This window comes from Motacilla alba, chromosome 4 (genome assembly GCF_015832195.1).
Source record: "Motacilla alba alba isolate MOTALB_02 chromosome 4, Motacilla_alba_V1.0_pri, whole genome shotgun sequence".
NCBI classification, from domain to species: domain Eukaryota; kingdom Metazoa; phylum Chordata; class Aves; order Passeriformes; family Motacillidae; genus Motacilla; species Motacilla alba.
In genome coordinates this window covers 40,645,857-40,662,140 of record NC_052019.1, presented here as the reverse complement: position 1 = coordinate 40,662,140, position 16,284 = coordinate 40,645,857, and the positions used below count along the sequence as shown (strand labels likewise).

At 38.9% G+C, this 16,284-nt stretch overlaps 1 protein-coding gene across 1 annotated transcript; it reads left to right on the top strand.

Moving 5' to 3' along the window:
• Positions 1 to 918: 918 nt before the first annotated feature.
• TMEM144 (transmembrane protein 144) lies at positions 919 to 15,594 on the top strand. The gene is made up of 12 exons (XM_038134752.1): positions 919 to 1,813; positions 4,169 to 4,362; positions 5,148 to 5,270; positions 5,624 to 5,723; positions 6,290 to 6,370; positions 8,284 to 8,365; positions 9,086 to 9,159; positions 10,048 to 10,166; positions 11,441 to 11,560; positions 12,024 to 12,121; positions 14,077 to 14,130; positions 15,031 to 15,594. The coding sequence occupies exons 1-12, from the start codon at positions 1,749 to 1,751 to the stop codon at positions 15,112 to 15,114; spliced, it is 1,194 nt and encodes a 397-aa protein (XP_037990680.1). The 5' UTR covers positions 919 to 1,748; the 3' UTR covers positions 15,115 to 15,594.
• The last annotated feature ends 690 nt before the right edge of the window (positions 15,595 to 16,284 follow it).

The window sequence follows — 16,284 nt, the reverse complement described above, 5'->3', positions numbered from 1 at the left end:
TCTTGACTTCTCCTTATCCCTGGGCACCTGAAAGGATGTGGCTACAGAATAGGCTCCTTAATGTGTGTGCTCTTGCTTTCTATGTGCAGGCACTTCAATGGAAAAGGTTACATTTTTCCCATCACTTTTTTTCTGAATAAAATAATGCAACACATATACTTGCACTGCCTTTAGAATTCTTTTTTCTGCATGCCACCTTTGTGATTATGATATGGGACATATTACTCTTAGATGCACTATAGCCATACTGTTTCCATAGAGATGTTCTGCTATTACTCCCTAAATGACACATGGACAGACATTTATGTTAAAATGATTGATAAATGGTGCATTCCTAGCTTTACTGAATCCATACGACTGACAACTTATTCTCCAGAGAAACAAAGTAAGCCCTTATTATGGATAATGCAGATTTGATTTGCAAAATATGAAGCATTACTTTAGAAGGCTCGTGCTGTGTTTGCAAGGAGATCAATTTGGGCTGCCATCTGGAAACTGTACTTCAAGAGTGCAGAGAGAAATGTTTGCTTCGTGACTAAACATGCTGACTAATAGTCTGTGCTTTAACTGGTCTGGATCAAATCCTTACAGGGAAATCTGCAAAGACCTCTTGACATCACATAAAAGATTTTTTTCCTACTTGATTTTGGTTGCCAAACAACAAAGGGGCTTCCAGACCAACAGCTGGTAAATTTTGCTCTTAAGAAAAATAAAAACCTGGATGCCCTGACCAGGCTTGGTGGTTTCCTTGCCTTGCTGCACACCACAGGGTCAGCAGCTGTTGCACAGCCTCAAAATGTCCCTGCCTTCCCCGTGATACCTGCCCCCTCTGCAGGAGCCTGCAGCCCCCAGCCCCGTGACAGCCTCCAGCAGCCAGGGAGACCTCAGGAGCGAGAGGAGCTGCAAGGAGGCCATCCTGCCCCTCTGCGAGCAGCCCCATCCTGGAACCACGTCTGTGTTCTTGGGCAAGTGCTGCCAAAATTCAGGTGCCTTTTCTGGAACACAGGTCCTGTGAGGACCAGCTGAGGGAGCTGGAGGTGTTTAGCCTGGAGGAGGTTCGGGAGACACCTTACTGCTCTCTACAATGGATGCTGTAGCCTGGTGGGGGTTGGCCTCTTCTCCCAGGCAACCAGCAACAGGATGAGAGAGCACAGCCTCAAGGTCAGCTTGGGGAGGTTCAGGCTGGACATTAGGAAGAATTTCTTCACAGAAAACATTGCTATACGGATTTGCACCTAGGGAGGTGGTGGAGTCACCGTCCCTGGAGGTGTTGAAGACTGGAGGTGACACAGAGAGCAAGTGATTGAACACTGGAATGAACAACAAGGACGTGGTGGAGTCACTGTTCCTGGAGGTGCTTAAGAAGGGATGTGGCACTGAGTGCACTCCACGGCCCAGCTAGCATTGTGGTCTTGGGTCACAGGCTGGACTCGATGATCTCCAGAAGTCTTTTCCAACCTGGTCGATTCTGTGACTCTTCAGTTACGGTCACAGCACCACTGGCCTCTGGAGCCCACAGCTGCGCTTCCACATAGGAGGGAACTGTCTCATTCGCGCGCCTACGGCCGGGAGGACCAAAGGCGCTTTTATCACGACATGAGTGCATTAATTAAAGTTTTCTCTTAGCGACTCTTCCCCGCCAGACGGGAAACCACCATGGCGGCGAGAAAACGGCAGCGAAAAACCACCAGCGGCTCGCCTCCGCCCCGCTCCCGGACGGGGAAGAAGAGGCCAGTGGGCAGGAGCGGATGGAAGCAGGCGGATGGAGGCGGGCCGAGGCGCGGGGCGGCGCCGGCGCGGGCGGGCGGCCGCGGTGAGCGGCGGTGGGGGTCGGCGTGTCCTGGCGGGAGTGGGTGCGGGCGGGCGGGCGGCGGAGCCGAGGCTGCACGGAGGGACGGGACCGGGGATCTGTCGGTATGGGCCCGTCCCGGCCGCCTTCCGCCCCGGAGCGGAGCGCCCTAAAACCCGCCGCGGCGCTGAGCCGGGCACAGGGTGCTGGGGGAAGGAAGGCGTCCGGCTGGAGCGGGGTCTCTGGTATCCCCTCGGGGTGCGGTGCGGTGCCGAGCGGCCGGGCTGCCCGCGCCGGCCCGGGCCGAGGGCTGGGCCGGGTCCCGCCCGCAGCCCGGGCCTGCCCCGCCGCAGTCCCCGCGCGGTGGCGTCAGTGAAGCTACAGCGGCCGGGGTGGAGCGTTTTCCTTGTTCCGTGATAGCACTTAGACAAAACAGTGCCCGAAGAACGTCTTTTAAAAGAGTTCATCCCAGGGAAGCAAAGATACATTGCTAGAGCAAGGGTTACGGTGTCGCTTGGGCACGTTGATCTGAGCCAGTTCGGAACCCATAGGAGTGTCCTAAGTTAAGGGTGAAAATACCCACCCTTAATGGTAAATGGGTAATAGGAGAAATGTGCAAGTAAACAGTCAGTACGACGCGAAACGTTTTTAGGTACCCACTTAATTAGCAAAGAGGTTCTTTGGAATCTTAGCAACAATTTGGTTCATCATTGCGGTGAAGGTTCTGCAAAACAGGGCCTCTTGATTTGTCCCTCTCTGCAGAGATCGCAGCGATGTGTTGCTCTTGCACACTTTGCTTACTTGCTGTTGCGCGCATTGCTTACTTGCTGTTGCAAGTGAGCATCATGGTTTGTTGTGGGTGTCATATGCCTGAGGGAATTGTGGAAATGCAGAGCACAGCACTCCAGTGGGGTGAACCGGTGAACTTAGTGGGAAAAGAGCAATGTGCGCCAACAAAATTCCAACATCCGGCAGAAAAATTGTATTTTTCTGCTGCTGGGAATCCTGAAGTGCCTTTTAGGAAAGGCAGCTTAGTGGAAAAAAAAAGCCTTCAATAACAGTATCAATTCTAGTTGCCTTTGCTTGAGTTTCAGATACAACCACTATGCTTTAAGAGCATAGCAGCTTCAGCATTTGGCATTTGTTCTGGTTTTGGCATTTATTACCTCTTAAGTCTTTGGAGGCACATATGCAAGTCCATCTGGCAATAACATAGGATTGAAGAGAAGAGGCTTTTAGTGAACTCTCAGAAGCTCTCTGATGTGGAAAGTATGTAGAAAAAATACAGCTTAATGTTGTGTGACAATTTATTATTTGCTCTTAACGTTTGAACATAAAATATAAGAATTACTTAGCTTGGAAGGGATCTCTGTAGGTCATTGGTTCAATTCCCTGCTTAAAGCAGTGCTGTCATCAAAGTTAGAGCAGGTTGCTCCAGGCCTTGTCTGATTAAGCTTTCTCTTGAAGGATTTGAAATGGAGTTGAAAGTTGGGTGTGAAAATTAGCCAAATTTGGAACAAAGCGCCCCAAGTTTTGGAAAGTTACGTAGACGAAGTTCACATTGTTATGGTTGTCCTCAGGGACACCTTTTCTGTCAAAGTGATATTCCGTATCAAAAGTGCATGTGTGGCTCATCTGTTGAGTGTAATGATGACTCACTTTAAAAAAAGTCACAAGTATTCTGGGATTAAAATCATCTTTGTCTTTCTTACAATACTTACGTGGAATGAACAAAGAAGTTTTAGAGGCAGCTTCTCCCTTTGCTCCCCATAGAAAAATGAACCTTTATTTCTATTTAGTATCAGCTAGAGCAATCCCTGTAGTTAGCTTATGATTCCATACTGATCTGATCTCACTGTGGCACCTATAGAATCTCTGCACCTGTTCCTGACTTCTTGACAATGGGTCTGCTTGTAATTGCTTCTGCCAGTTGATATTTTGTCTAACCCCATTTTTGATGCACCCCATTGTGACCCCCCCCCCACCCTTTGACTATGTGAATAAGGAATATTCTGATAGCATCTCACTAAAGCATCAGTGCTTCTCATAGCCCTCACAGATTCAAGTCCACATAACCTTTGAGTGCACCTCTACATTCACTTTTTGTGTCTTCTGATGGAAATACAATATTGGGGGGTTTTTTTGTTTAACTTTTCTTAAGTCACTTTTCATGTTTTTCATTCATGTTTTTCATTCATTTCATTCATGTTTTATGGCAGGTTTTAATGGGGTTCTGCATGAATCTTTCCTACATTAACCTCTTTGCAGTTCATATCAGCTTTGAGAGATTGATAAGTAGGGTCCTTTAAGTTTCAGATTTCTGAACTAAGTTGGTATTAATTAATAGTCCACATACTTAATTACACTCTTTGATTCCAGATTCTGTCTGGACCTGCAGCAAAACTCCACAAAAAGGAACACCAACAGAACAAAGATGAATATCGGGAAAGCTTACAGTGCTGCTAACATCAGCAATGGAACAGATCTAGCTATTGGCTTTACGTCTTCCACAGTAGCTGTCCTTCTGTTTGGGACAAACTTTGTGCCTGTCAAGAAATTTGATACTGGTGATGGTAAACTTAATTATATTATTTTCTTTGGTTTGCTATTTTTGCTAAAAGGAATAATATTTTCCCAGCAAATTACTAGACACCATCATCACAGCCTTAAACCAGAGAGTATGTTTAATTTTGTCTGCTGTTGTTGGGGTATAAAGCAATAATACTGCTTTAGAGTGTGGCATATCTTTAGAAGAGCCTTTTTATAAGTTGTGCACTTTTACAGAGATGATGTACATTTCATGAGAATTTCACAATGGAAAGTGAAATATTCTTTGTTCTACCCTTGTGGGGATTCTCAAATACATAAAGTGTTATTTATAAATAAGGTAAAAGTTGTTGGACTTTGGAGCATTGCCTTTCCTTTTTACACCTAACATAAAACCAGAAATTTGAGTAATTTTATTTACTGACTTGGTAAGAGGAAACAGTCATTCCTATTTCCTATTTGGAATATTGTTAACCACTTAACTAATATTTTTACCACTTAACTAGGTTTATGTTAAATTTTCATGTTTATATAAAGCATAGCAAATTATCAGATCTGTAAATGAGCAAATTGGCCATTATGTTACTGCAATACAGTACCTGCATTGCAGGCTGGATATAGCAATAAAATGCACCTAAAAATACATCCCTTGAATAAATTGTAACAAGGTTTCCTGACATTCACAAAGGCAGTGGCCACCTTTTTGATTTTTTTCTCTACTAGAGTATCAAAGAAAAACATAAACTGTTTAGAGATTGACACATGGAGTATTCTACAAATTCCATATTGTGTGCATGTGATTTTTCCACAGGCATGTTCTTCCAGTGGATTCTCTGTGCCTCCATATGGATAGTTTCTTTGGTGGTCAATTTGATCCAGAATTGCCCCAGGTTTTGGCCCCTGGCTATGGTTGGAGGTTTTGTGTGGGCTACAGGTGAGAATAAAGAGATTCCAATTCTTGAAACTTTTCCATCTATAAGATAGTAGTTATTTAATACTTATTCATTCTTTAAAGCCTCACTGTTAACGGAACTGTAGCCTTATAGTAAATACTGTTTTATTATGCTTATTTTATAAGAGGCAAATTCACACCAAAAATAACATTTAAAACTATATGGAGGAAAAGTCTATGTTTAGTGTATTTATTTTTTTAAAATATTGTTTCTTACTACCTTGTAGCTTCCTAAATTTTTTTGCCTTCCAACCAGGCACAGAACCAAAACCAAATATATACAAAATCACATTCTATTTTTAAACTGATTTCAGTTTTGTTTTTTTGTATTTCAGGCAATGTTACAGTTGTCCCTATTGTTAAAACTATTGGCTTAGCTCTTGGTCTTTTGATATGGGCTTCTTTTAATTTGCTGACAGGCTGGGCAAGTTCAAGGTAAGTATGTTTTAAATCTTAAGTCATTAATTAATTCATAACATAATTAATGTTGCCAAGTCTTCATTAATAAGTGAAGACTCACCTGTAGAATCATAGAGTCATTCAGGTTGGAAAAGATCTTAAAGATCATCAGCTCCAGTCTACCACTATCCTATGTATTAAAACTTTTTCCTTCTTGGTGGAAAGTATTCAAGTTAACTGTTTTAAATTTTGTATTTCCTCTGTTGTAATAGAAAGAAAAATGTCCAGTGATTTTATTGAGTCAATGAATAATTAATTTTTTAATGTAAAACTAGTACGTATTTTTTTCTTCTGCAATATGATCTGTTAAAATAACTTCAGGTTTTAAATATATATGTTTTAAAAATGCATGTTAAATTAAAGGTTGTTTTTTATAAAGTAGACATCGTTTTTTGCAAGCCAACTGAAGCACTGAAAATATATACCGAAAATATATACTTAAGCAGAATTATTTAAATTAGTCAAGACTTCAAAGACTATGTTATAATTTAACTATTTGTATAAAGTTAGTGTATCTAAGTGAAACTGGTTAAATGTTACAGGTTTGGTTGGTTTGGTATTGACCCAGAAGAGGTATCAAGACCAATCTTAAATTATATTGGAGCTGGACTTTCACTTATAAGGTAGAAATTGATTCTTATAATGAATATCTGTTATGTAAAATACATATTTAATAACCAATCACCAGGATGATTTAACAAGACAACCAATATATTGAATAATCTTTGGCAAATCAGTATACTTCCAAATTCGTGAGCTATCCATACCTAGTTGGTCGGTGTTCATGTAGAAACAGACATGTTATCCAGTACAGGGGTGAAATGGTTATCCATAAACACAAAAATATATTTTTATGTTGGTAGGCGTGTTCAAGGCAAAGCAGAGATGCCTGGATTGCCTCCCTAGCTAGGTTATGCTAATAGTTGACTTCCCCAAATCCTGTCAGAGGACAGACTGACTAAAAGAATCTTGTTGAGAAAACCTTGGATTTCTGATCTCACGTCACTCAGTCAGGGGTACAAATAGAATAATATGCCACAGAACCCCTTCCCTGGTACTTTGGGGTCCATAAAAGGCCAGAGACTTTGCATATTTTCCTGTCTGTAATAGCTCTGCATCATGTAAGTCTTAAGCCACACTTCCAAATCCCACACAGTGTCTTCCTTCAGGATCTTTGGAAGGACTTTATTCTTTCTTTTTGCATGTTTGCTCTTTGTATGAATGCATACGTTTTGGTCCAAACACAGAGGAAAGAGGATCTTTGTTGAGTAGCAGTGTTCTTGCTTTCCAGCTGGGTGGCTGGGAAGATGACCCTAAATCCTAAGGGCTTACTGTAACCATGCTGGCAGAAGATTACCAGAATGCCTTTCAGAAAAGGATGGTGTTAAGAACAAGAAGATAAGCCATTTCTGACTGGTAGGACGGAGCTTCTGCCTTAGATTCATGATTTTGGCTTCCACTTTTCTTCTTTTCTAAGAGTCTGCAGCTTTGTATCCATTCCTGTTACATGTGGCACATGATTTTGGGAGGTACTGAGAAAATAGTAGCAGTACTGCTATTCCTGCCTGATGGATTCACACAGCTCACCACCTGCTTCCCGTTTCTGAGATATCATGGAGGAGTGACCAACAGGGAGAGGGATTGTGAGCAAACATGTTTCCCTGGCAAACTGCACAAAGCCTGTGCATGTTGCTCTGTGGAGCACAGAAGCAGGCTTTTTATTTTAGTTTCCTGTGTGAAATCTGTATGTTTCCTCTGGAGGAAACTGACATCCTTGTATAACTGTGCTTATTCCATCAATGAGAAATGAGTCCTTCTTCAAATGGAAATATTCTGTTTACAGCTAGGAGAAGAAATTCCTAGATCATTAAAATGTTTTTCGTAAAAGTGAACAACAGATCCTTCCAGTTCTGATTGCATGTATTTACCTGGTCTCCTGGAGGCAGGGTTAAGAGTAGTAACATCACCCTTTTTTCTCCATTTTATTCATTTAATGCACCAAGCAGCACTGAACAACATCCCTTTTCCTGCTGTATGCTCACAATGCCCTGTAGCAGCAGTATCCCATCCCTCACATATGATGGAAGACTAAAAACTAACATTTTTTCATTAATACAGAGGCAATTCATTGCAGGTTTAAGCTGTTCCATATAGAATTTTCAAGCATGTGTTCCATTTACATGTGGTTTGGTACAAAAGGGCGCTGTTAGCTAATGCATCTATTGTTAATGTGGTTGTAACTACGCACTGTTAAAAAGTGAACAAAAACTGATTTATTTACTTACTTTCACTTAGGTTATCTTTTAGCTAAGATAAATTAATAACTTAAAATTATTACATTTATATGTTTTATGTATATATAATCATAGTAACTTATGACTTTAAAGCAATTGCATTTTTAAATATACTGCAATGACTCTAGGGTAATAATGAAAACAAAGGAATATGCCTCCAAATAAAACTTTTGTCCCTGAACACTAAATGTTATGTCCTTATAACTGACATGGTATTTATTGGTGTATTTTTCTCTTCTGAGTGCTGTCATATTTCTTTTTATAAAAACTGAAGTCCAGAGTTCTTCAACTTCATTAGAAAGTACACCTTTACTGAGAGAAAGTGTAAGTACTTTACAGTTGTTATTTTACAGCAGTGAAAATACATATCCATTTTAAAACAAAAAACATGTTTGTTAGTCAGGTTTGCTAGGATTTATGGTAGACTACATGAAACAATATAAATATGTACTGATTGTATCTTTATCTCTGGTTCTGGGATATCATTTTGGATATTAGCAACAGAAAAGGTATTCCCAAGTGTTCTTTCTTCTTTGTCAGCTTTAGATGGCTTAGAGAGTCCTTCTTCATTATGATGGAGATTATATAGAAAAGTGTATTACTTTCTTATATGAAAAGAAGAAGCAATTTCAATTAAACATTAGCTGTAAAGCTGTAAGGGTGCTTAGGTGAAATGCCAGGTTTTTGCCATGTTGTAGAGCCAGGAGACTGTCAAGAGTTGCTGACTGTCATCATCAGCTGTGGCACAGGCTGGAGGCCAGTGAGGGGTACCAGATTGGCTGTGACTCCTTAGGGAGCCCCAAAGTACACAAGGAGAGCTGGAGAATCACAGGCTCCTCCTGCCATTGTACCTTCCTGCTGGAGGTCAGTGCTCAGTGGCTACCTGAACAGAGAGCCCTGAGAGTTTTGTAGCTGTGCTCAGTGCTCTCTAGAGGTTCCAGTCTACCAGACTGAATCACAGAAGACACTTTTTAAAAATTGCACATTTCAAGAAATCAAACTAAACTAAATTTGCATGGAAATTGGTTTCTTGGTTTCTTGCAGTCTATAAATGTTTCTGAAGAGGCCACTGACGACTCATGGGTGAACAAACTTTCTCCAGCAAAAAGGAGACTCATGTAAGTTGCTAACAGTTTTTGCTGACATAGAAAGTAGCCAGAGAAAGTAGTTAAACACAGTGTAAGAGCAGAATTTGTGGTTTCCTAGCAAAGTCACACAATAAATAACAGGTTTTTACATACAAGCGTAGTGTGCAAATCTGTATATGAATAGTTGCACAGCTATTTAGATTATTCCATTGGCACTGTTGAGTGTGTCTAACCTTACCAATCAAGTATTAGGTACTACTGTGAAAAATATCATTTGGCAAAGGAAATAACAATATCAACTCAGTAATTACAGAGTTGGGTTTTAGCACCTACTTGATTAGCACTCTAGCATAGAAGCCTGTGCTAATGGCATACTTCCAGGTGTGGTTTCCAAGTGAATACAGCTGGAGAAGGCATGGCAGTATGGTAAGGAGACAGTAAAAGTGCTTCAAAGTGGAAGCAAGCTAACAAGAAACCAGTGTGGGGAATGGAGACTGCCAAGAGTACAGCAATCTGGAGATGGAGAAGCAGACTGAGAAGTCAATGAACCTGGGAAGTTACAAAGAATATATAGATGGCAACAGCAAAGGTGAGGGTGGGAGCATTTTAAACTGAATTTTTCTTTGTTATCCCCTAGCTCTGCTTTTAGGAAATCCTAGTTATTTAATTTCCCATGTCGTTAATCTAGATTGCTGGCTTTTGCAGCTGGAATTGTCTGTGTTGTTTGGCTACAAAGTATAGGGAAACTACATGAATCACTTCTCAACTAGAAAATAAAAATGTGCTAAAATGTATTGTTTTTATGGCTAGCAATTTTTATATGATGCACAGTTTTTACCTACAGTATTGGGCTTGCATGTGTTGTCTATTTCCTTAACTGATGCAGGGCTATTTTCTCCTATTTTTGTTCTTTTAAAGAGGCTGTAGCCTGGCTGTAGTGGCTGGAATACTCTATGGTTCCAGTTTTGTACCAGTACTTTACATCAAGGACCATGGAAGAAGAAATGAAACTGTATACACAGGAGCAAGTCAGTTTGGTAAAGGCTAATAGATCTCTTCTACTTCATTTCATCATTGTGTTCTCCTGCTTTTTTGAAGGCATAGGGTGAAGTTCTTGATATGCCTGAAAAAATACCATTACTATTTATCAGTTCTGCACTACTTTAGATGTTGTCATAATCATAGCCCTCGCACTCCCTTTTTCTCAGAGGTGAATTACACCATAAAAAACACTGAGAAACAGCCCAAAGACTACCATAATTAACTCACAGGTATGTTTCTGAAGGCATTAAATACTAGCATTCTCAAAATACAGAGTTTGTATGAGTGGAGAATGAGGACATGAGCTTGCCAATTGCAAACAGCAATAAAGGAAGAGAAGATTCATCATAACAGATGAGGAGAGCAGATATGTAACAACATTAGTAATTAAAACATTGTTTTTTTTTAAATTGAAACCATTTAACATAAGCCTTATTGCCATTTTCAAACAACATTCCCCCAGAAACATTTTCCTTGAGGTTTAGGTTATACTCTATCAGGTAATGCCGGAAGCACCTGAAGAGCGAAGTGCTGCTGAGAGCACATAATGTCACCATTGTAATATGCAATTTTTCTTGAACACTGCAATGTATGTATTCCCCAGCTAGGCAAAACAGATGTTGTCATTACCATAGCTGCCTTTCCTGTTGAGAATTTATAGCTCCAAGGAGACAAGGATCACCTTGCTACATGCTTCTGCTTTACCATGTTGGAAATACTCTCTTAGCACGTACAAAATCCATAAAGGCTTTGTTATTGTTCATAATTATAGTGATCAAAATTATGATACATCTTTCAAGATTAAAAAAGGACAAAACTGAGCTATATATAGCTTACATAGTCTGTGCAGTTGTCTTGCCCTTTAATGTACAGAACAAAACAAGAATACAGGAACATAATTACAAGTTCTCTTGACCATCTACAATTATGTAAAATCCCCCCCCTAGTTTTGTAGCCTCACCTGAGGATTTTCTCAAGGTTATATTAAGTTAATTCAGGAATATGTAATAGAGTTCTGAAAATAACAGCTCATAGAAATATTGAGAAGCCTGTAATAAGTCAACACAGCATTTAGTTCGTGTTTAATAGGTGTCATTGATTGTATGCATCCACAGACTGGCAGCTGTGTTCAGCACAATAAGATTTGAATTTGAATTGCTAGGAGTAGCACCTTTATGCATTTTTGTCTGTATGAATGTTATCTGTGAATATAATTTTGTTTAAGATAATAACTGGTGTTGTTATTAACATTTTGTAATTTCTCTTTCAGATTTAGATTATGTTTTTGCACACTTCAGTGGAATATTTCTTACAAGTACCATCTACTTTTTGATCTATTGTGCAGTCAGGAAGAACAAACCTTATGTTTATCCCCAAGCTATATTGCCTGGTATGACTGTTTTTTAAATCAGCATTTAATTTCAGCTACTTTTTTGAATTATTTTGCAGTGATTAGTTCAAGTTGTGTGTTGGAATTGTGTATCTTCATTACACTTTTTGTCTCTTTTGAAAGAGCACTATTAGGTTAATTAATTAAGGTTAGGAGACAGTGGTAACTTTTGTTCTAATCTGAAAAAAGAGTAAAGTGACATTGCAGTTTCAAAAACTGATTGCCAGAGTGAAGAGCGCATTGCCCAGAAAATAATAAACTTAAATTAATTTGCTAGATCAGTAGAGTAGCTGATTTTTATCCTTCGAGCTTTGGTTTAGTTTGCCAGAGCCAGCTTGTTAAAGTAGTTAACGTACTGAAATACTTATATACAATTGCTGTATGATGCTATAAGTATAAAACTTCCACAAACTGCTGCCTGTACCTTGCTATGCATGTTTTTGATTGGGATTTATTTTTCTAGGGTTTGTTTCTGGTGTGCTTTGGGCAATAGCCAATTGCTGCTGGTTCCTGGCCAATCACTATCTCAGTGCTGTCGTCAGCTTTCCAATAATTACTGCAGTAAGTATATAAAAAATAAAATCTCTAACTAGAATTAAAATGAATGGGTTTTTTACCCTTCTGTCTTTGGAATCCAGTTGAAATTATGATGGGTCTGGAGCATTGTTAGTCAAAATTATACGGTGCCTCCTCTCCTTGTCTGCACTGGTCTTTGGATTTTTAGGAACATGAATGATTGTGACAAGCAACATCTTGGTCCATGTCAAACATAAAAAAAAAAGCCACAGATGAATTGAGTGTGAGTCTTCAGGTTATGTAAAAGCCAAATCTTTGTAAGCAGAATTATATCAAGATTAACTCTTTAATTGAAGCAATTAGATTATGAGAATTTTTATGCTTTCATCCCAGTAAGTACATTTTGGTCTAGATGTTTTTGAATTTGTGAATTTTATCCCTGAGTGGTTTTTCTGCTTGCTTAAGCCAGTCATTTTTTCTTTTTACCATTCTTGAACAAACTGAACAGATTATGTACTACTGAAAATAATGTTCTTATGGAAATGTGTGGAAAATAGGTTGGCCTGTTCTGTCTCTGTTTTATTCCTGTTTATGATGTACCTTCAAAGTATAAATTCCAATTACTACATAAAAGTAAACTTTGCATTTACTCTCTTGACACTGCACTAGTTCGTAACACTAAGGTGACAAATGAGAGTTAATAAATATTAAGACAAAAGTTTTGCTTAACAGCTGTATTTTGGAAGCAAACTAATGAAACAACTTTAATAGGGATTAAGCTTTGCCTCAAGATGCAGTAAGTCAAAATATACTCTGCAATATGCAATTAAAAAAAAAAACCTTGGGATCATTCTAATTAGAAATTGAAGGATTAATGGAAAGCAGCTTTAGTAATTTAGTTATCAGTATGCCTAAAGGGCAAGGATGTAAAATCACAAAATGAAAAATACAGGGAAGCACTGATGAGAAACTGCCTATCTGGACCACAGGCTCAGAACTGCTGCTTTATTTCACTCTGGAGAAAATTTTTAGAGAGGTATTCATAACATCCCTTTAACACTTTGTTCCATTTTTTCAAGTGCATTCCTCTCGCAGTGCACTTCATATTATCTATAAAGTGAAATAACTCCTCAAATAATAGTTGGCAAAGTCACTAGGAAACAGCACCCACACATTTATTCAGCATGAGACACTGTTTGCTGCTTATATCTGTGTCCCATCAGCTGCATTGAGGATGAAGAGAGGAAGGTCACTGGCCAAACATCTGTCAAGTGTTTCTCAGAACAGCTCTAATGCAAAGCATAAACAGAGCCAGTTTTTGCTTCATGTTCAGATGTTTTCTCATCAGAGATGAAAATTCAGATAATTTCTCCCTCAGGGGAAAAACTCTATTACCAAGAGTGCCTGGAAGTTGCTGTTGTGTATCACTGTTTGCTGTTAGCCAGGAAACCTCTACAACAACATCACGGAAAATCAGGAGTTTCCCTGACCTGTCTCCCTGGCTGGCTTTGTGCTTTGTCCAGATGCCAGCTATACAGGAAATCTATCTATATTTCAGTCTCTTGATATAATGCGGAGTGATAAAATCAAACTTTGTCCAGTAGTTAGACATGCTAATAAAGGAAATGTTAGAAAACATTGTGGACTCTAATTTGGACTGAAGCAAGGCATGTTATTTGGAGTCTACTGAAAGAACATGTAACAGCTGGAGCAGACTCTGCAGTGTTATTTAGAAAGAAATTGTGCCTACTGAAAAAAAAAAAAAGCCAAAACAAAACAACAGTTTCTTGACTCTTTAGCCCTTCCTGAAGATTTTATTGCATCTTACTTAGTAAATATTTCAGTGATATTTATGCTTTTGTCATGAGTGCTTTATTTATACAGAATGGAAAGACTTACTTGTGTTATCCTGACAAAATTCAACCACCCTGAAAGCAGTAATGATACAGAGTAAATTTTAATGAAATGGCTGTAATGTACAAATTAATCATACTCTTTAGGGTCCTGGCCTTGTTGCTGCAATGTGGGGAGTCCTTGTATTCAAGGAAATCAAGGTAATGTAATTAAGTCTCTCACCTAATATCTCTTGTTTGCCTCTATCTGTCGAAACAGCATGACTTGGTATACAGCTATATCTCACATTCCTCCTCCTTGCAAATATTACATTATGAAACTGAAAGTGGTATCATGCCATATTAAGTTTTCCAAGAAACCTGAAGAACTGTGAACAATTTTTACAGGAATGATTTTAGTTCCATAACTGTATGAGGAGCAGTGGATGTAAATGAAGACTGTAGCACAGCCAGGAGGCAGGATGCCAGGCATTGCCTGAAGACAGTTTTCATTTGAGCCAGTTCTTTCAGTGGAGCAGGGGAATGAGCAGTTGTCCCAATAACACATCAGCAAGTAGATTACATTTGTAGGGTCAGTTTAACAAAGGATGTAAAAATGCAACAGGTTACAATTATTATTACATTTTCTTATTATTATTACATGGTAATTATTATTATTACTACAAATATTATTATTGTAATGACCTTTGTAATTACAGTGTAATGTAAAGATCCTAAATTGATACAGCAATGGTTCTCTACAACAAGCTAATTTACTGGATTTTAACATATAGGGCAGAAGTTAGTTTTCTAGTGGAATCTGAAGCACTGAATGCTGGTAGTGTAATACCAGGTTCTTTTTGCCAATCTATCCAGCATCCATTGGTACCTAACTTGGATCTAGAACTAAAAGTTCTCTGTCTCCCACTGCAGATTAGTGTTGCACCACAGTAGAACATCATAATGTTCATTACCCAAATCATTGTAACTCTCTAAGCCTTTAATTCTTTTCATATAATCTCTGCCTAAATTAAACTTAGAACCTTGTTCTACCTTTTTTCTCAAGTGGTATCAATAATGACAAGATGATATTTTCCTTTTTCTCTTCTTTTGCCTGTACAGGGACTGAAAAACTACATGTTACTGTCAGTATCGTTTTGCATCATTTTGGCTGGATCACTTTCCACAGCTTTTTCTAAAGTTTGAAAGGACCTACTGGACCAGTAGATGGTGCTAGCGTTTAACACAAGTAGAATGACCATGTTGGTAGATCACAATACATGATAATTTTCAAAATGTATGTCCAGCATTTACACTAACTTACTTCAGCCAAGTGGAAAATGAAAACATTTGGCATGAAAGAAAATCTGGAAATATGTGTTCCTCTTTTTCTTGAAATAATAAGAAAATCAAAGGACTTTATTAATCAAAGCTAAATGATTTTATTGTTACTAATTATTTGGGGTTTTTTTTCATTCAGGTGCTAAACTTCATGTCATCATAAATTGCAGTTTACTGTTGCGATGGTGGATAGTGATTTTAATTTTAATCTATAATACTGTATGTGTTTGTAAGCTGATTTGTTTTATTAAAACATTTTTCTTACTGACTTAAATATATCTTGAAATATTCCTTATGAAACTGTTACACATGAAGATAATAAAGCTTTTCTTTTATTTAGAAGCATTATTCTTTAAATTCATTACTTTACATAAAAATGTTATCTTCCAGTCACTTCAGATTTGTGAAGGAAATTGAGTAAAAAGGGTGCTGCAAAATAAATTACTTTTGTTTCACATTTTCCATAACCACCACTTACAGGGACAACTGTTTATTTTCTTACTTGTGGCAGCTAACCTTTATGTATGCAGAGTATGTTATCTGAATCTCCCCTTAGCCTTTTCTTCAGTGTATTAGACAACACCAGCTCCTTCAGTCTTCTCTTGCTTGTAACTTGCTTGCAGTTTCTCTGTGTCTTTCCTAATAATAGAATGGTTTGGCTGGAAGGGACTTCAAAATCATCTAGGTCCAACCCCTCTGTCAAGGACAGGGATGCAATTCACTAGACCAGGTTGCTGAGGGCCTCATCCAAGCAGACTTTGAACACTTCCAGAGATGAGGCATCAGCAGCTTCTCTAGACAGCTTGTTCAAGTCTTTCACCACCATCTGAGTAAAGCATTTCATGCTAACATTTAATCTAAACCTAACCTCTTTCAGTGTAAAACCATTTCCCCTTGCCTTGTCACTGTCTGCCTGTATAAAAGGTCCCTCTCCCTCCTTTTTATACACCACCTTAAGCTTCTGGAAGGCTGTAGTGACTTCCCCTGAAGCTTTCTCCATGTTGATCTCTCACTAAGTGGACTGGGTCTGTGTAG

Bases quoted from the DNA above. Each gene is read 5' to 3' on its own strand.
- TMEM144 (XM_038134752.1), top strand. From the start codon at position 1,749: ATGGAAGCAGGCGGATGGAGGCGGGCCGAGGCGCGGGGCGGCGCCGGC. The intron at 9,160-10,047 runs GTAAGTTGCTAA...GTTCTTTTAAAG, and splicing joins CCAGCAAAAAGGAGACTCAT to AGGCTGTAGCCTGGCTGTAG. The intron at 14,131-15,030 runs GTAATGTAATTA...TTGCCTGTACAG, and splicing joins TTGTATTCAAGGAAATCAAG to GGACTGAAAAACTACATGTT.